The sequence below is a fragment of the Vigna radiata genome, unplaced genomic scaffold (genome assembly GCF_000741045.1).
Source record: "Vigna radiata var. radiata cultivar VC1973A unplaced genomic scaffold, Vradiata_ver6 scaffold_83, whole genome shotgun sequence".
Taxonomy (NCBI): domain Eukaryota; kingdom Viridiplantae; phylum Streptophyta; class Magnoliopsida; order Fabales; family Fabaceae; genus Vigna; species Vigna radiata.
The window spans coordinates 543,116-562,824 of NW_014543268.1; the positions used below are offsets into that span (position 1 = coordinate 543,116).

At 37.4% G+C, this 19,709-nt stretch overlaps 2 protein-coding genes across 6 annotated transcripts; both read right to left on the reverse strand.

The window, feature by feature from the left end:
- LOC106754123 lies at positions 1 to 7,131 on the reverse strand. Of its 2 annotated transcripts, none has more exons than XM_014636097.2 (9): positions 6,154 to 7,131; positions 5,787 to 5,975; positions 5,197 to 5,289; positions 4,904 to 5,086; positions 4,726 to 4,828; positions 4,453 to 4,638; positions 1,629 to 4,048; positions 850 to 1,436; positions 1 to 571 (listed from the first exon to the last, which is right to left on the reverse strand). In XM_014636097.2, exons 1-9 carry the CDS (start codon positions 6,385 to 6,387, stop codon positions 562 to 564), a joined length of 4,005 nt encoding a protein of 1,334 aa, XP_014491583.1. In that variant the 5' UTR covers positions 6,388 to 7,131; the 3' UTR covers positions 1 to 561. The 2 variants fall into 2 exon arrangements, with proteins under 2 accessions (XP_014491583.1, XP_014491582.1); XM_014636096.2 differs by having other exon boundaries at positions 850 to 1,439; positions 6,154 to 7,130.
- A 660-nt stretch (positions 7,132 to 7,791) lies between these two features.
- On the reverse strand, positions 7,792 to 12,731 carry LOC106754074. Of its 4 annotated transcripts, none has more exons than XM_022777819.1 (6): positions 12,388 to 12,719; positions 9,983 to 10,702; positions 9,310 to 9,825; positions 9,154 to 9,213; positions 8,637 to 9,053; positions 7,792 to 8,509 (listed from the first exon to the last, which is right to left on the reverse strand). In XM_022777819.1, exons 2-6 carry the CDS (start codon positions 10,649 to 10,651, stop codon positions 8,087 to 8,089), a joined length of 2,085 nt encoding a protein of 694 aa, XP_022633540.1. In that variant the 5' UTR covers positions 10,652 to 10,702; positions 12,388 to 12,719; the 3' UTR covers positions 7,792 to 8,086. The 4 variants fall into 4 exon arrangements, with proteins under 4 accessions (XP_022633540.1, XP_022633539.1, XP_014491504.1 ...); XM_022777818.1 differs by having other exon boundaries at positions 12,382 to 12,719; XM_014636018.2 differs by having other exon boundaries at positions 9,983 to 10,733; positions 12,382 to 12,719.
- Between the last annotated feature and the right edge of the window lie 6,978 nt (positions 12,732 to 19,709).

Genomic DNA, 19,709 nt, shown 5'->3' on the forward strand with positions numbered 1-19,709 from the left:
TAAAAATGACATCTAATATCATTTTCATATTGTTATTGTTACACAGTTAATACTTTTCAAAAGTTAAAGACTATATCTACCAGAGGGAGGACCTACACTACAACACTGTATGAGAAGCTGACAAAACTGCTAACACGGTGATATTTCTGAATTCTGAACCTAACCCAGTTTTTGTGATATTTCTGAAGCATGTCCAAACCTTAAATGAAAACTAATCACCGAGTATTGCATCATCTTTACTACTACTGTTCCTCATCCTAAACAAAATTCAAATCTTCGATGAAAAAATGTAAACAAGGTGGGTTGATCACCTGTAAGTGTACACGAGGCAGGGCATAAACGAGGGGCATTCTCGAGAAACAAGATTCAGAGGAAGAGCAAAAAGTAATCTGCTTTTGAAGTGTGGGGTGCAAAAAATAACCCGTTGAATGAAAATAGGTGGGTTTTACATAAAAGTTTTCCCCACTCATTCCCCGCCTGGCTGCCTTGATATGCGAGGGAAGATAAACCTCCTCCTCTTTAGGTTAATGATTCCACCTGACCACTGATCTGGCAATAGAATCAAAGCCCCCTGTCAAAAAAATCATAAAATTCAGATACCATAAAAAAGGAGTCCACTTGAAGTATACTAAGAACCACCACTAAAAGTTTTAAATAAACAAGGCACTTCCTGAACAGGGAAATTTCAAGTAAATAGTGAAAACATGTTATGGATAAATAATAGGATTAAAAGATTAGGCACTGGGATACAAACCATCCTAAAACTAATATAACTAATTCAATGTGGCAAGCCGCAACACACATCTATTATTCTCCTAAAAAGTGATAGCTGAGACACAAAATTACAACCTTCGGAACTTGGGTGAAGCAGGTTGATCAGGTGACGATTGTTGGGCAGTGCCACCATTAAACCTTTGCTCCTCAAAAGCTCCACCAGATTGGCTTCCCTCATTGATCAGCGATACTTCATTGACACCAGGGAAACCCATAGGTCCTAGAGTTCCAAATTCGAGCTGTTCTGCTGGTGTGCCGTAGCCAGCATTATGATCGTATGAATACCACATTACAACAGGTGGAATTGTTGGTCCATTTGATGATATCCCACTGGGGCGCAAGCCCGGTAGAGAGTACATTCCATAAGCCAAATTGGATAGACTGTTCTGCGAGGTATTTAACTGGACAGGACCACTCTGGTGTGAAACAAAAGAATCAGGTCTATGTGAACCCCACGATCTTTCAGAATGGCTCTCACCTGTTGGCAACTTTTCCGGCCTTGAGCTTGATCTCTCAGCTTGACTGCGGTAATGGTTACGCCCACTTGTTCTCAACTTTGAGTTAACATTCCAATTCCCTTCTCTCTCACCATGCTGATCACTTCTGTCATAGTTGTTATTACCCCTTCTGGTGCTTGTAGAATGTCTATCCCGAACAGAAACCTTCTGAAATAAATTAGGAAAGAAGGTAAAATAAGCAGTCCTAGAAGCAGATTAACCTTAGGCATAGCAATAGAATCATCACTTTATCGAAGAAGACAGACATATTGTCACACTTGTAAGTTTTATTTTAGTAAGAAAACAAATTACAGTATACACCATAAAGTACCAAGTTGGATAAGAAAATAATCTTACAGGATTTGGCAGGTAGGTTCCTGTCCCACTTCGATGCCGTGGTATGTCATCTATGAATCGTTGGTAAATATTGGCTGGTCTGTTGGAAACTGAATGGAGAGGTGCAACAGGCACTAGATGTGGCCCATAGTTCATAAGCTGAGTGAAAAGATTCACATTAGCTGACTGTGGTCTTCCAGGACCATCCCAGGGAAAACGACTCTGCAAATAAACAGGAGGTACCACAACAGATGAAGGATAGTTAATAGAATCAGGTTGGCGTGAATTTTGACAAATTCGCCCATACTGCAAATTTTTCCAATGGCTAACAAAGTCACCATTAAGAATGTCAAGCGTGGGCTCTACTGTGTCAATAGCAGCTCTTCCCATAGAATTGGAAGAGCTCAACACCTCAGGCAGATCATGCACCTCAGATGAATCAAAACTCTGACCACGGTCATTGTTATCTGCATCTTCCACATGGAAATTGCTTGTTGGTGTGTGAGAGGATTGAGTAGTGGGAAAATTATATAATGGAAGCATGGTAACAAATGGTACTGGTGGCCCTGTGGGATAGAACGCCAATGGAACAACCCCAGAATTATCCCCTGTTCTTTGGCGAGAACCATGACTTATAAGCACTGGAGCCATGGGTAACACAGAATCTGATCCACTTGTTCGAACCACTTCAGAACCGGACACCGGTTGCCTTGGAACATGCACAGGGGCAACAGCGAGCAGCCCAGTGCTTCTATCTGACATATCAGATGCTGTAGTTGACAGAGGTGCCCGTTGTCTGTTTTCATCATCCACAAGATTAGAGGAAATATCTGAGACATTCTTGCCCTTACCATAAGCAGCTGATGGCAGTGAGGAAGTATTTTTCTTCCCTCTTTTTTCCCTAGTTGATTTTGAAGATTTGGCAGACGGTCCCTCCCAAGAGCTTTCTGAAGACGTCTTACTCCTGAATGAGCTTGAGGATGGTTCACTGGGCAACCAAGAATTTGCAATCCTTTCATCAAAATATGGACCATTTCCTCGGCCATCTTGATATTTAGGACTATCAATGTGCTCTTCTCTTATAGAAACTCGATTTTCTTTAGTAAATGTTGGCTGTGTGGCAGAATTACTAGAGCTGCCAACATGAGATGATGGTATAAAGTTATAACCACCAGAACTTGACTGTCGCTTATCATCTGGAACCATTTCAAAATTACCATTATCAACGTCAATCCCCCTAGCACCAGCCCTTTCTTGCTCATGCCAGAAATCTTTATCAGCTTCTGCTGGACTCATTTCAACAGAATTGAAATTCTCATTACCAGTTTCGCTTAAATCTTCAGGATTTGAGGTCAATCCTATGCCAGGAAAATATGGAGTCCAGGGGGAAGGGACTAAACCTTGGGGAAATTGCACATTATTACCCCAATTGAAGGACTCAATTAAGGGAATGTTACCCATGTTCCTATGAGCATATCCCATTGATGCAAGAATGGAAGGGGAAAGTGGAAGTGGTATGTGACCTGGAGCTAAATTCACTGGTATTTGATTCTGACCACTGAAACCTTCAGTTGCGGTTGATGTCATCATGTTCAAAAGGTCCTGCTCCTCCTGATGCATCATATGTGTTCCACCTACTCCAGAAACAGAAGCAAACTCTTCACCCACAATGCCGTGGCCAGATTCATTATCATAACTATTTGAGCCATTGTTTGAATCAGCACTGCTGTCAAGAACCTGATGTGATATTATTTTCCTACCAGATGAATCATCAATTCTAACAGCATAACTAGCAGGCATGTCAGAACCAAGATGCTTCCTGTGACTATTCTCCAACGTTGCAGAGGATGCTGGTCCTTTCCCACTTTCTGGGGCTTTTGCATGTCTTCCTTGCCTAGGAATTTCACCATAAGAGTCTGTCAACTCAGGACTAGAACATGTTCTTGCAAATAAAAGTCTTCCTGGGACATCATTGAATGCGTTACTTGGTTTAGCATTTCTCTGTCCTTTATCAACCCGAGCACCTTGATTGCAGTTAGCTTCCCTTTTGACCTGATCAAAATTCCTTGCATTATTTTGGTTAGCTTTAGAATCACCACTACTCTTAGATAAACTTTTAGAGGACAGTATACTGTGTTGAGATAGAACACTCTGTGAAGCATGCACCCCTTTAACTTGAAATTCATGATTACAGGTATTCTCAGTTTTATTGTTATTTTTCTGGAGATTGTCAGACCCGTGTGATTGGTCATGACTAGATGATGTCAAACGCCATAAGTCATGGCTCAAAGCATCAGGTCGCTGCCCAGTTCCATGTCTGACCCAAGTGTTCATAAAGAATTGATTAACTTCTAAAAACAAATCCTCCTTCGGGCAATCAAGCAATCTAGCAAGCCTTTTGGCCCCAAATGCAAAAGCACTGCGAATTCTAAAGAAATTTCCTGGTTCATGCAGATCATAAATGCAAGTATTAGCCATAATCAAATCAGACAGATGGTTCGCGGAATCTATAAACTAATAATATCAATAAAATAACTATTCTAGCTATATATTACACAGCATGCGTAACTTTTGCATAATTTTAATCATGCATTATAATGAGATAAATACAGAGTAGTTCAATAATTAAGAGAAAAATACTTAAGTGTTAAATGAGCAAGCATGCTGATTCAAAGAGGGGAACAATAGCTTCAATGTATCCTAACTGATTCCTCCAACCATATAATATATACATGCTCCCAGTAACAGAATCAGGCCCATATATAAGCAAACTTAAAGAGTTATCATACGAGAAAGTTATACACTTTGAAAAATGAACTGTATCCAAAATTTCAGCCTAACAAACCTTTGCTGACACTACGCCCAAGGTTATTGTTGACACGCAAAGGATCAATAACATTGAAATGCTTGGATGTAAATGGTTGCCCCTGATTTTCTTGGCCAGCAGGGAAAACAGCATAAACTGAACTGCAGGCATCAAGAAATAACTTGCTGAGCAATAAATCTCCACCATCTTTCCGAGGAGGTTCAGCTGTGGAAAATGTTGATGAGGGGAACGAAGAACTCGATAAGCAATGGAGCTATATCATTGTTAAAAAACTAATCAGATTGCAACTACCTGTCACATCTGGAAGTGAACCGATGGGTACAGGACCCCATAGACTTACACAGAAATTGTCCCAATCAAACTTACTAAAGAACTCCAAAAACCTATACAGCACCTACAAAAGCAAGGACACCAAGTCAACTCAACAACCAAAAGGACACATAAAATAACACCATATATAAATTGCTACCTCAAGAGGTCCAGCAAAGGAATTGTTGAAAACATGAAATATGTAAAGAACCAAAGTTTCTAATGCGTAAGTTGAGATAAGTCCATGGTGGGCACCAAGTATACGACTCTCGTAGTAACACCAGGCTTTTATAAGTATAATGCTACGCTTGAATAAATGGTTTTGGTTAATCAAATTATCAACCTACAGCAGAAAAAACATTAAACTCCAATAAATACATTAAAACTACAATAAATACATTCAAAGATGTGGATAAAATTAGAATTATAGGATAGTAGAATTCACCAAAATACCTCCTCAAGAAAACAAAGGGTGCACAATCCTCCAAGTTGGTTAAATGAAATGTCCACCACAATATTCTCAACAAGACACTTTATAATCTTCACCTACAAAAATGAAGACATGAAATGCAAGTAAATACAAATTCTACAATCCAGTAGTTGGCCAAACCAACATAAAATCTTATACCAACTTAAATTAAAGCCAGGCAAATCAAAAGAACTATAAAACAAAAAAATTATAGCTCACATTTTGAATTTCATTAATAAGAAACACATGGTAACCACATCACAACCAAAAACTCTGAAGTTCAATATTAATTTTGGCAACTCGTAATCAAGTAACAGGTTTTTCTGGCCAGGAACAGTTTACCTAGTAAAGTCACTTAACTCGATATTGGTTACGAACTCAAATGTTCACACCCTGTGTCTCATAATAAACCCTAAAAGTGTTTCAACAATCAACCTCCAGACAGAGCCACTAAAAGTCTCACGATATACATAATAAAATCTCGTATCTTTTATTTCATCTATCTATAATTTATAAATTAGCGGCCACACAGATAAACAGTTCTAAAAATGCTGTGTTACATAAGAGAACCTACTTCCGCCTGGATGTACTGAACCTCTTTGACATGAAACTCTGCATTTTCATCCTTTTCCTCATTCTGGAGCATGTCATGAACCTGGTGTGCCCACGCATCCTTCAGATTTTGGTTCTTGCTGAATGCTGTCAGATCAATATCTCCATCAGGTAAATAAGTTTTGAGGGGTACTGACCCAAAGGTGAACACCTGTAATCATGAAAAATCATGCTTGGTGCTAGCAACCTTTAATACTTTAAACATCATTCGACAATGCAGCTAAAATAGTGGCATACATAATCAGAAGTTCTTGACCAAACAAACATTTATAGTTTGGAAAGTTGGCAGAACTTATTACTTTGCAGACATGAAATGATTTAAGACCCACCTGGCAAGGGAAGCACTTCATGATCAGCCGCTGCACATAATCTGCAACTGCATGGCGGCGCTCCTCGGAGGGCGGATTCGGCTGGATGCAGGCAATTAGCTCTGCAGTCCTTTCCTCAGCCTTCAACCATCGCTCCATGTCAAGCACTCGAATCACCGATGCGGCCTCATTGGGCAGCAAGCCGTTAGGCAACATCCCACTTGGTGGCTGTCCACAACCCTCATGCTCGCCCATGCAAACCTAAGCTTTCCCGTTGAAAACTCTTCCCTCTAAACCTAAAAACCCAACCCAACAATACACTACCACACCACTAACGGAGGCAACTCATGAGTAGAAATTTTGCTAATGAGATAGAACTAGAGCAAAACAAACAACACAACACGGGAATTCTGTTCCCTCTCAATAACAGGAGCAGCAAAGTAAGACTTATCCAATTCTTGGTATGTTTCCAAATTAACACAAACAGGATATCACAGTGCACAACAGCTAATATCAACTAAATCCCAAAAAGGGCAAAAGCCAGTAATCAATAAATACCGAAACAAAAGTAAATGAATAAAAAATGTACGGATTTTTTTTCTCTTTTTTTATCTTGATATTTTGAAAATAACAGTATAGTAGCTGAGATGATTAAAACCCTAACGGAAAGTGGTGAATCCAATTTCCGGAAGAGTTGGAGTGTGGGCGTAGCAACAGCGATGACAGAAACGCAGGGGGCAAAAATGGAAATGCAATGGTGGCATCAAATCCGATGGGCGCCGATCAAAAACAGCGTCGGAGAAAGAAGCGGTTCGAAATGCAGATTAATAGTTCAGGGTGCTGTGCTCCTTTCCTTATCGTTGTTTAAAATGGAGAAATTATTGACAAGCAGAGGATTGCAGAACAGAATCTGAGGTTAGAGAGAGAGAGAGAGAGAGAGAGAGAGAGAGAGGAGAATAAGAAGAAGAAACAGGGAAATGAAGCAGGAAAGAGAGATATACAAGAAACAGGGAGAAGAAAATTGAAAATGGAAGAGAAAAATATAATAAAAACATTTCTTTTTCTTTATGGGCTTTTTTGGTGTCTAATGGGCCTCATTGTGGACTTTATTTAAAATTAGAAACTTGACAAGTAAAGTCAACAAAATTTTCGAATTGGTGCTTTGGAATTCGCTTGATGTTCATTTCTCCGACTCCTTCTTGTTCCTTAGTTTTACAACAAAGAGTAATTGTTAATTTCGTTCTATTCAATTACGTCTTTTTTGAAAAAGAAATTGACAGGTTTTTACTATGAGTTGAAAACACTACTGGAGATGACGTCTGAGAAAATATTAATATTTTTTATATTACTTATTTAATCCATAAGCCAAGAAAATAAGTTATTGCTTTATAATTCACAGATTTTGGGTTTTTATTTTTTTTTTAGAAACGGATTGTTGCGCATAATCATCAGTTTTTCTATTTCTATTAGTTGTTCACTTAGATTTTCTTTTGAATCGAGATAAAGTCAAATACTAGATGTAGATACCACTTTGAATAAAATTTTGAAGATTCGTGCGCTGTTACGTTCTGTCAAAGGTTAATCTTTTATGTTAGCTTTCATGGAATACTATTATATATAATAACAGTAATAATAATAATAATATGAATAATAGTAATATTATTTTTTCCATCCAGGGAGGGTAATTTGCATTTATCCAGTATTATCTTGCTTGTGGATGCTACGCAAGAAAAATCTATGGGAAATTTTCTTCTATTTTCTATAGGAATTATGGACATTTGTATGCACTAGGTTTTCCAATATGAGGTAACAGACACACATACACTGGTTATGTTGGATTTAGAATTATACATGACACAAAATGATGTATTTTGCTAATTAATCCCTTGATCTTAATTAATTTGATCATGATCTATGGGAAGGGAACCTCGGATGAAATGAAAAGCATTTTTTTTCAAACCCCTGTCACTATCTCCTTTGTCATCAAGCTGCATCTCTCCAAGTTCTGTTCATGACTCCATGAGTGTGGAGATGGAGATGTCAAAAGTGGCCACAACTGATTAATCCTTTGGCTCCTCACTCTGCGAAGGAGAATCTTAGAATGTTCCCTCAAGACTCCATTGACGGCTTTAAGGTAGTTACTGGAATCGTGGTCTCTCAAAATTGTACCTTCTGAACCGTACGCTGTTGGATCACTCAGAGTGTCAATAGGGTGTGGTTGATTCAGGAAAGTTCTAAGAACACTCGGAGAGTATCCAGGTTTAGTATTGTCCAGGGCATAGAAGGCACTTCCTCGAGGGAGCAAAGGATGTGGAGGAGACGTCTTCTCATCGGGTTGAAGAATGAATATTTTACCCAGTGGTGAATACAACAGCTTCTGAAAAATTTCCATAGAAAATCAATGAATGTTTTACCCACTAGTGAGAACATCAACCTGCCTGCATAAAGTTGGATTTTTTGAATGACTGTTATGCAAGAATTGATAGAGTGATGATGATGCTTACGTTTTTCAGCAGACAAGGATGTGAGCGAAAGGAGCTGTTCAAGCGCTTAAGAACTACAGCTACATGATTTGGGTAATTGCAGGAGAAAGCCCTGGGAACAATATCTCTATGCATCATCACACAGTGGATGTGGCTCTCGTCTAGGCCTAGCTCATGGATAATTTGATGGCCTCCACAGAATACAAATGGTGAGCCAAAAGTCACAACTGGTCGAAGAGTGGAGGGACTCACAACCTTGTTTGTCAACAGCATCAGATGAACCAAAAGAGAGAGACTGCCCCCGAGGGAGTGCCCGGTGAATTGAAGCTTTGCACGATCCCCGTATCTCTTCAGATGATCCATTATTGCGGGCATGAATTGCTCGTATATTCCTTTTGCAGCTTCATAAATTCCTCTGTGAACAAGTACATCTGTACCCTGCAAGAGAATAGATCATGAGCGATTCGGTATTTTTCTTACCAAATTCAAGATATAGAACAAGGAATGAGTATCTCCATAAATTAAGAATTATTCTCACCTCAAATTTTGTGGGCTCAAAAAACAGGTTTGCTTGCCAAGATGCCAGGGAGTCTGACCCCTGCAACATAGAACAAAATTTCACGGGTCAAACTTCAACAATGTATAGCCTTACGGTACAGAACCAAAATAGCAAAAGGAGTGATTAAGGAATGACCTGAATCACAAAGCATCGAGTATGATTGCTGGGATCATCACAAATAAACCATTCACAGGGTGAGGAATGAAGTGACTGGAGTTCATTTGCCGCTTCTTGTTTTTCCTTCTCCCCTGCTGCAACCACTGCTGTCATTGTGGATGCTGCTACATACGCAGCAACCTCTGATTTGTAGCCTCGCGAAGTGCCTTCCAACTCTTCTCGAGGTGACTCTCCTCCTAGGCTAGACTCTTCATTTTCACTCTTTTGTGACTTAGCAGCAAGGTACAAGAGGTCCTTAGCTCGTAATTGAACATAAGAGGCAGCTGAGGTAGCGATATCATAAGCAAGTTGGATTTGAGGCTTCTGTGCATTTTCTTTGCCTTTCTTTGTGACACCTTGAGAGGCTACAGAGTCGTCTATAGGAACGCGAGTGGAGTCCTGGTCAAGTTTCATTTTTAACTTAGCCACTTGGGCCTTCTTCTCCAAAGAAGATGTTATAAATTGAAGGTTGTAGTATCGTCGCAAGTCCTTAGCCTGCAAATCATTGGCAAGAGTTGTTGTTTGTTTCTGTTTCTTTATCGATTATTCATACATGAAAAAGGAAAACGAAAAAGCACATGCGAAGCTCCCTCATATTATGCAGATCTTGAAAAGAAATTGACAAGTTATCCGACCATTGGTGAATGCTTACCTTGATTTGAGGTATTACGTAGGCCATGTTGCACAGGAAAGCGAGTTGAGAGTACAGTTGGGTATCAGACCATGGCACTTCAACCAGAAATTCTGAGAACGAGTCACGATCATATGTCACTTCCTCCTCATCTTCATCTTCACCCACCACACAAACACCGTCATCTCCATTACATTCGCATTCCTCGTAATTATTGTCCTTGCATATCACATTTGGATCCATGCTTTCTTTTGGCAGTCTATTTCGCCAATGTTTCTTGATTTCCATAAGCCTCTCCACCCAGTTGGCTCTATTTACTCGTTCTTCTTTGCTGCTTTCTACCATGCTTTCCTCAATAGTTACCTCCTTCTCCTTCACAACTATATCCCTGCTTGTTTCTGGATCAAACAGGAAGGAACGCAGCGAATTTGGAAGAATGGAGCCTGAAAATGGAAATGGGGAAGTTCCCGTTGACAGATTGCTCTTAAGTTTTGGTGTAACTGATGTGGCGTGTATGCGATTGATGGAGCAACATAGGTGGTTGTCAGAATAAGACCTCTGCATAATGGAACTCGTGCATAGTTCTTTGCTGGATTGAGAGCGACGAAGACCATTATGCTCTTTTGCAATGTCCATGGTTGCAGGGGTAGCAGCTGGAGAGGTAGGCATAGCAACTGCAGTGTACGCCATGCTTGTAATTGCTATGCGTAGGATAGCCAAATCCTTCACTGTATTTTGTCTCTGTAGATTACAAATAATTGAACCTCAAAGCCTGATATGTTGTGGTGTGGTGAGGTTATTGAAACAAGTCCAAACATATGAATATAGATTTTATAAGAAAACTGACAACAACTACGTTTCTTGTTATCAACGAGGATTTCTTAAAGATGTTGAAACTTCAAATCTACTCATTGTTAAATTAGTTTACCTATCAATGAACGCAACTCCTATACTAAGGTATAGACGAAAGCATCGTTAAGTGGTGTGTGTTAAGACCAAAGCCAAGACATAGTTAAGCTCGAAACCTTGCTTCTCGGAAAATATTGACCATAGGACCAGATTAATATAAGGAAAGACATGTCATGTTCGTAGAACTCTATGATTCTCAATGAAGACATACTAATTTTCTACATGTCACATGGGGACAGTAACAGGGGAAAAAGCTATATGAAACAAGGATAAAGAAAGGGAAATAAGTTTCAATATATTTTGAAAGTGAAAACATGAATTGGAATTATGAAAATGATTTAATGATAAAGTTACATCTGTATTTGCAAATTAAATTAAATTTCTTGGAATTCTCGCATATTTAAGAGACCAAGCTTTCAACCGACATTGTAGGAAGGAAAATTAAAAGGATATAAAGACTTAAAACTTGAAACAACCTAATGAAGTATACCAAACTCCCTAAACCCCTCCTCCACACACAAAGTACCAAACGAAATAAAAGCACTTTACAAGGCAAAGTATCTTGGAATTGCCGAAGTAATATTACCAACATATTCTTCTTGTTAGAAATAGACCGAGCTCTCAAAAAGGTAAAATAAAAGTTATCAAATATTATTTAATTATTTTCTTAAAATTAATATTTTTAACAATCACTTAGCACTGTACCAATATTCTTTAATTATTTTCTTAAAAATTAATATTTTTAAGAGCCACTGAATATTATATATTAATCATTTAGCCAATGTAACTATTCTGATGGTGAAGAAATCATGATCTTTAACCTGGTGTCGATTCAACCAAAAAAACAGGTGAATTTATTCCATTGTTGGTGTCAAAGGATGCCGAACTTTAAGTATAAAGCTCGTCTTAATTCTTACCTACTTATTAGCCCATGTTTCAAAAGTCAAAATAATGTGCAAATGTATATAAAACTTTAAGTTATACAGTATAAAAAAATTATTTTAAGAAAAATATTTTGACAATCCATCACTTGTTTAAAGAAGAAAGGGAAGCTGGAGACGGAAAAGAAGATTCATGAACAGTTTTATTAAAAAGAATTCATAGAACCGACAAACTAACAATAACCCAACCCACATAAATTGAGGAATCACAACCAGCAAACATAACATCAAAGATGCATCAAACCAAAAATCCCAATAAAGATCCAAAAATTATAATAAAAAAATAGATGGAGAAAAGAACTTAGTTTATATAAATTATAACATAACCATAAAATTGGAAAGATTAAGAGATCAAAGGAGTAAAAGTATGTGGAATGTGGAAAGTAAATAACTGATATGAAAAGTTTATCAATCCAGTTCAAGTGTTTGAGACTCGTTGCAATGCATGGTTAGATAAGGAGATGAACAAGATTATTATAAATAAGAGAAAAAAAAAAGAAATTATATGAAAATGCATGTAATTGATATAGCCTAAGAAGAAAAGTAAGCAATGAGTTTTCAGAACAGAACCTTTACTTGGAAGAAGATTCAGAGAAGACAACCATGATGAAGCTCTGTAAATGGTGGCTGTTGATGTTAGCTGGACAAGACAGGTATGATTTCTGTCAATGGTGTGCATATGGGGGAATCTTGCATTTTATAGTATTATAATTAGAAAATGAGGCTCACTCTTTTTTATAGTGTAAGAATTGGTTCCAAGGGAGTAAGAAAGGAAGAACAAACATGGTGAATAAAATAATATAATTTTATGTGTTTAGATCAGGGGCAGGGACCCTTCTCTCTGTTCTTTTTGTGATTCCTCTGCCACCATGTCCAGAGAGCTTGGACTAGAAGGGAAAAAGAAAGTAAAGGAAGAGAACATGAAATAATGATAATAGTTTTCTTTTTCTTGAGTGAAAAAAACAAAACAAAAAATGATATTACATAAAACTTTCCTGACAAGAATAAGGATAGAAAAAAAAAACAGAGATAATTAAGAATAGTCAATTTATTTAAAAGAGAAAAATTATATATTGTTTACATTACAAATATAATAATTACTGTTTGTGAATATAGTAAATTATAACTATTTTTAGCTTTTAATTAAAAAATAATTTTATTAGTTTCTTTCTCCTCTAGGATATTATTCTGTTTTTATATATTTTTTATTTTTATTCTCTATGTTTCTTTCTTTTTCATCTCATGTTATTCACAGGGACAGTAATGTTTTGCTGAAATAAGTTCAGAAAACAGGGGAAGAGAAGCCATAATAAATGACTCATAGACGACATTCACGTGGGTTCTGAACTTCAAATTCATATACAAAAATACCCTTTATTTATTTATTTATTTATTTTTCTATGCATTTGAGTTAGTTTTTACAGAGATTAATCAAATTTATGTTGTCCGGCACTCCCGTGATAACATAAGACTTTGTCCTCGCTCCTATGTTGGTCAGAACATGGTGGCACGTGTTAAACCTAGACAACCTTTGAAAAAGAGAAATGATGAGTGAGTGAAAAATGGCTGGTGATGGGAAGGACCAAATGTGCGGTTGCATGAAGCAGGTAGCGCCAGTGGCAGCCACATTTCTTGACACTCGGTAGCTGCTGCCATCACCTGCTCTATAGATTTGGTTATTCTCACGCGTCATTCATTCAATTCTTTGCATTCAGACATGCATGCAGACTTATCAAAATTAACAATTAAAAATAATGAGGTGGGAAAGTTACATAGTACTTATGAATTTGTGTTCTCTTCTGGAATCCAGATAGATTAACTCCATTTTATTTATACACAAATATGCACTTCAAAAATATTAAGCAACAAGAAGAAAATGAAATTAATTAGTGTTGACACGCTTATATTTATATAGTTTTTAAAGTATTATGAAAATTTTATTACCATTAATAAAAGAAATAAAATAGATTTAGATTAATTATAACATCCTCTCTTAATTCCAAAGAAACTAACTCAAAAGATTCTAACTTTACAAATCTCGTAACCCAATGTTTTTGCGAGAATATTTAGTTGCATTTTCACTTTTCAAAAACACTAAATTTAAGGGTTAAATATGTTTTTAGTTCCTATACTTTGGAATGATTTTGGTTTTAGTCCATCTTTCAAACTAAGGTACAATTTAGTCTTTCAATTTTAGAAAAATCTTGTTTTAGTCTTTTTTACCAAATTTTTTAACTTTATTTACTGTTTCAAGCACGTTTCTCACTTAACATTGAAGCAAAAAATTTGGTAAAAAGGACTAAAACCAGAGTTTTCTAAAGTTGAAGGACTAAATTATACCTTAGTTTGAAAGAGTGACTAAAACCAAAATTGCCCCAAAGTATAGGGACTAAAAACATATTTTACCCTTAAATTTAACTTTGTTATAATAAAAAGTTAGAGTATTCTCAATGTTTTCTTTTTAAGGATATCTTCTAGTTGAATGTCACTTGTATAAATGGTAAAAGTGATATTTGATACTTAAACACTTTGAAAATAGAAAAGACTAAAAATGATACGGAATGGTATTATTAGATATAATTTCACTATTTCACTCTTATGTATAGAGAATCACTTCCTCTTCATTAATATGTTAATGTTAATCTACTAATTTACTCAAACACAATCACAATCACTTGGTATAGAGAGCCTAGACTTTCTCATTAGGTTTTGATCCCTTGGAAAACCTAACAATTATTTTTGCATTAAGAGTTGAGAATTAAGAGAACCAAAGGTCTTAGTTTTATCCCTAGATAGTATTTCCTTTAAGTGTTTAATTCAATTCCAGATTTATCCAACATTTCCCAATATTAAGCAAATCCTAAAGTCATGCAATAGGTAGCAATTTCACAACAATAATTAAGAAAAGGAATTAAACACTAACAACTAATAAAAGAGACATATATTCATTCAAAACACAATAGTTTACATGAGAGTTTAGTGGCTACATCAATCCCCTAACAACAATGAAACTAGCTCTTCATAAATGGAGAGCTTGAGCTTACAACAATGGTGGAAATGGAAGAAGGAAGAGAACCCAAGGAAAAAGATGGATTGTTCCCACAGTTCCTAGCTTGCCTCCAAGACCTCCAAATGAGAGAAATAGTGTTTGGGTGCCAAAAGATCCAAAGCTCTTCGCCTCTGAGCTAAATAGGGAAAATCTGCCATGTCAGCTTGGCGCTTAAGCGCCCAGAAGGAGGGGCGCTCAAGCGCACACCAGTCATGGTGCACTAGCACTCAAGCGCCCTTAAGCTAAGGGCGCCGATGCTAGCTGCAGCAGAATTCTGGTTCTTCATTTTTGTTATTTTTCTTGCTTTCCTTGGTTTCCAATGCCTTCATTTGATGCATAGACTTCTTCCAACTACTTTAAGCACATAAAAGCAGGGATTGGTGATTAAAATATCTCATTAAAGCTTAAGGTGCAACCACTTAACAAACTAAAAGAAAATTGGGATTTACAAGGCAAAAAGTTAAGGAATGATTGACATTTTCTCTTAATTCATTACTGAAGTCATGGGAAAATATGTCATTATCAACTCCCTCAAACTTAGAACCTTGCGTGTCCTCAAGCAAAAGGTATATGGCTCTAACACAAAAAATATTTTCATAGACACAGCAGAATCCACAACACTTGTTTAACTTGAAATGACTAGAAATGTGTAATAGATTAGTCTTCCACTATGGTGCTCACAATACATTCAATCAATCAAATGCCATATTTTAAAAGAGATTGATAATCATGGCAGAATGCTTTATTGAATTATGAAAAACCAATCCTCACGTAAGATGTTACAGGTTAGAGGTAAGAGGTTACAGGATAAAAGTTACATTACACTACAGGTTATAAATTACATTAACGATTGCAAGTTGCAGGTCATTGGTTACAGATTATAGATTACATTGTAGTTTGCAGGTTGCAAGTTGCAGGTTACGAGTTATAGATTACAAGTTGCAGGTTACAGGTTACAGACTATATTGGAGGTTATAGGTTGTAGGTTACAAGTTATAAGTTGTAGGTTACAGTTTATAAGTTAAAGGTTACAAGTTACAGGTTAAATGTTAGAAGTTAGAGGTTATAGGTTACATGTTACATGTTACAGGTTACAAGTTACCGGTTACAGGTTCGAGGTTACATGTTGCAGGTTCCAGGTTATAGGTTGCAAGTTGTAGGTTGCAAGTTATAGGTTGCAAGTTGTAGGTTGCAGGTTATAGGTTACAGGTAACATGTTACATTTTATAGGTTACAGGTTACAGGTTACAGGTTATAGGTTGCAGGTTAGAGGTTATAGGTTATTGTTTGCAGGTTACAAGTTATAGGCTGCAAATTAGAGGTTTTAGGTTACAGGTTACATGTTACATGTTACATTACAAGTTATAGATTGTAGGTTATAGGTTGTAAGTTACAGGTTGCAGGTTACAGGTTACAGGTTCTAGGTTACATGTTACAGGTTATATTGCAGGTTGCAAGTTGCAGATTACATTACAAGTTACAAGTTATGGCTTAAAGGTTGCAGGTTACAGGTTAACTATTTCAGGTAATAGGTTATAGTTTACATTGCAGGTTGAAGGTTAAAAGTTACAGGTTGAAGGTTGCAAGTTATAGGTTGCAGGTTACAGGTTGTAGGTTGTAGGTAGGGATGGCAACGGGTCGGGTCGGGCACGGATAGTGCCTACCCGCAACCCGACCCGTCGGATAAAATCCTACCCGCTACCCGCCGGGTACCCGTTTAAAAAATACTCGCGGGTATTTTAAAACCCGCAGATACCCGCAAAAAATAAAAAAAAAATATATTTTATACATTTTAAAATAAAATTTAAATAAAATTACGATATATATATATATATATATATAATAATAATAATAATAATAATAATAATAATAATAATAATATAATATAAATTAAGTTAGGGTTTTAATCAAATTACAGGTTTTACATGTTACAGGTTACAAGTTACAGATTATAGATTACAAGTTACAACTTACAGATTACAGGTTACAGGTTGCAGGTTACAGGTTGCAGGTTACAGGTTACAAGTTTTATAGGTTTTAAAGGTTGCAGGTTACAGGTTACACGTTTTACAGGTTTTACAGGTTGCAGGTTGTAGGTTTTACAGGTTACAGGCTACAAGTTAGAGGTTACAGATTATAGGTTTTACAAGTTATAGGTTACAGCTTACATATTACAGGTTACATGTTACAACTTACAGATTACAGATTACAGGTTACATGTTACATGTGACAGATTACAGGTTACAGGTTACAAATGACAGGTTCCAGGTTCCAGGTTGTAGGTTGCAGATTGCAGGTTTCAGGTTGCAGGTTATAAGTTGCAGGTTTCAGGTTACAGGTTACAGGTTGTAGGTTACAGGTTGTAGGTTACAGGTTGTAGGTTACAGGTTGCAGATTGCAGGTTACAGGTTACAGGTTCCAAGTTCTAGGTTCCAGGTTACAGGTTACAGGTTATAGCTTATAGGTTACAGGTTACAGGTTGCAGGTTATAGGTTACACGTTACAGGTTACATGTTACAGGTTACATGTTACAGGTTGCAAGTTACCGGTTACAAGTTACAGGTTACAGGTTACAGGTTACCGGTTTTACAAGTTACAGGTTTTACAGGTTGCCGGTTACAAGTTACAGGTTTTAGAGGTTTTACAGGTTACAGGTTTTATATGTTGCTGCTTTTACAGGTTTTACAGGTTGCAGGTTACAACTTACAGATTACAGGTTACAAGTTACACGTTACAGCTTACAGATACAGGTTACAGGTTGCAGGTTGTAGGTTATAGGTTACAGGTTGCAAGTTACATTTTGCATATATAATGTTGCATGTTTCAGGTTACATGTTAGAGGTTGCAGGTTGTAGGTTTTACAGGTTGTAGGTTGCAAGTTTTACAGGTTACAGGTTGCAGGGTATAAGTTAAAGGTTGCAGGATACAGGTTACAGGTTTTTCAGGTTTTACAGCTTTTACAGGTTTTACAGGTTACAGGTTACAGGTTACAAGTTGTAGGTTACATGTTACAGGTTGCAGGTTACAGGTTACACGTTGCTAGTTGCAGGTTGCAGGTTACAAGTTACAGGTTACAGGTTGCAGGTTACAGGTTGCAGGTTACAGGTTACAGGTTACAGGTTGTAGGTTACAGGTTGCAGGTTACAAATTACAGGTTTTACAGGTTTTACATGGTGCTGGTTGCAGGTTACATGTTTTATAGGTTTTACAGATTGCAGGTTGCAGGTTTTACTGGTTACAGGTTCAAGGTTACAGGTTTGACATGTTACACGTAACAGCTTACAAATTATAGGTTACCGCTTACAGATTACAAGCTACAGTTACAGGTGACATATTACAGGTTACAGATTACAGGTTACAGGTTTCCGGTTGCAGATTGCAGGTTTCAAGTTGAAGGTTACACGTTGCAGGTTGTAGGTTACAGGTTGCAGGTTGCAGGTTACAGGTTGAAGGTTACAAGTTGCAGGTTGTAGGTTACAGGTTACAGGTTTTAGGTTGCAGGTTAGAAGTTTCAGGTTGCAGGTTACAGGTTACAGGTTACAAGTTGCAGGTTGCAGGTTAAAGGTTGCAGGTTGCAGGTTACGGGTTACAGGTTACAGGTTGCAGGTGTCAGGTTACAAGTTGCAGGTTGCAGGTTAGAGGTTACCGTTTACAGGTTACAGGTTGCAGGTTAGAAGTTACAGGTTATATGTTACAGGTTACAGGTTACAAGTTACAAGTTACAGGTTATAGGTAACAGGTAACAGGTAACAGGTTGCAAGTTATAGGTTACAGGTTGCAGGTTAGAGGTTACAGGTTTTACAGGTTGTAGGTTTTACAGGTTTTACAGGTCTTACAGGTTGCAGGTTGCAAGTTACATGTTACACGTTTTACAGTTTTTACAGGTTACACGTTACAGGTTAGAGGTTACAGGTTACAGGTTTTACGGGTTACAGCCTACATATTACAGGTTAGAGGTTACAACTTACAGATTACAGGTTACAGGTGACAGATTACACGTTACAAGTTACAGATTACAGGTTACGGGTTACAGGTTCCACGTTGCAGGTTGCATATTGTAGGTTTCAGGTTGTAGGTTACAAGTTTGAGGTTACAACTTACAGGTTGTAGGTTACAAGTTGCAGGTTACAGCTTACAGGTTACAGCTTACAGGTTACAGGTTACAGGTTACAAGTTACAGGTTGTAGGTTCAAGGTTACAAGTTACAAGTTATAGGATACAGGTTGTAGGTTACACGTTTTATAGGTTGCAGGTTGCATGTTTTACTGGTTACAGGTTCCAGATTCCAGGTTTTACAGGTTACAAGTTACAGCTTACAGATTACAGGTTACAATTTACATATTACAGGTTACAGGTTACTGGTGATGTATTACAAGTTACAGATTGCAGGTTACAGGTTACAGGTTTTAGGTTGCAGGTTGTAGGTTTTAGGTTTAAGGTTACAAGTTGGAGGTTGTAGGTTGCAGGTTACAGGTTGCAGGTTACAAGTTGCAGGTTGCAGGTTACAAGTTGCAGGTTGTAGGTTAGAGGTTACCGTTTACAGGTTACAGGTTGTAGGTTACAAGTTACAGGTTATATGTTACAGGTTACAGGTTACAAGTTACAAGTTACAAGTTACAGGTTGCAGATTACAAGTTACACGTAACAGGTTACAAGTTACAGGTTACTGGTTACAGGTTACAAGTAACAGGTTACAGGTTGCAGGTTACAGGTTACAGGTTACAGGTTACAGGTTGCAGGTTACATGTTACAGGTTACAGGTTACAGGTTTTACAGGTCTTACAGGTTCCAGGTTACACGTTGTACAGGTTGCAGGTTACAGGTTAGAGTTTACAGGTTACAGGTTTTA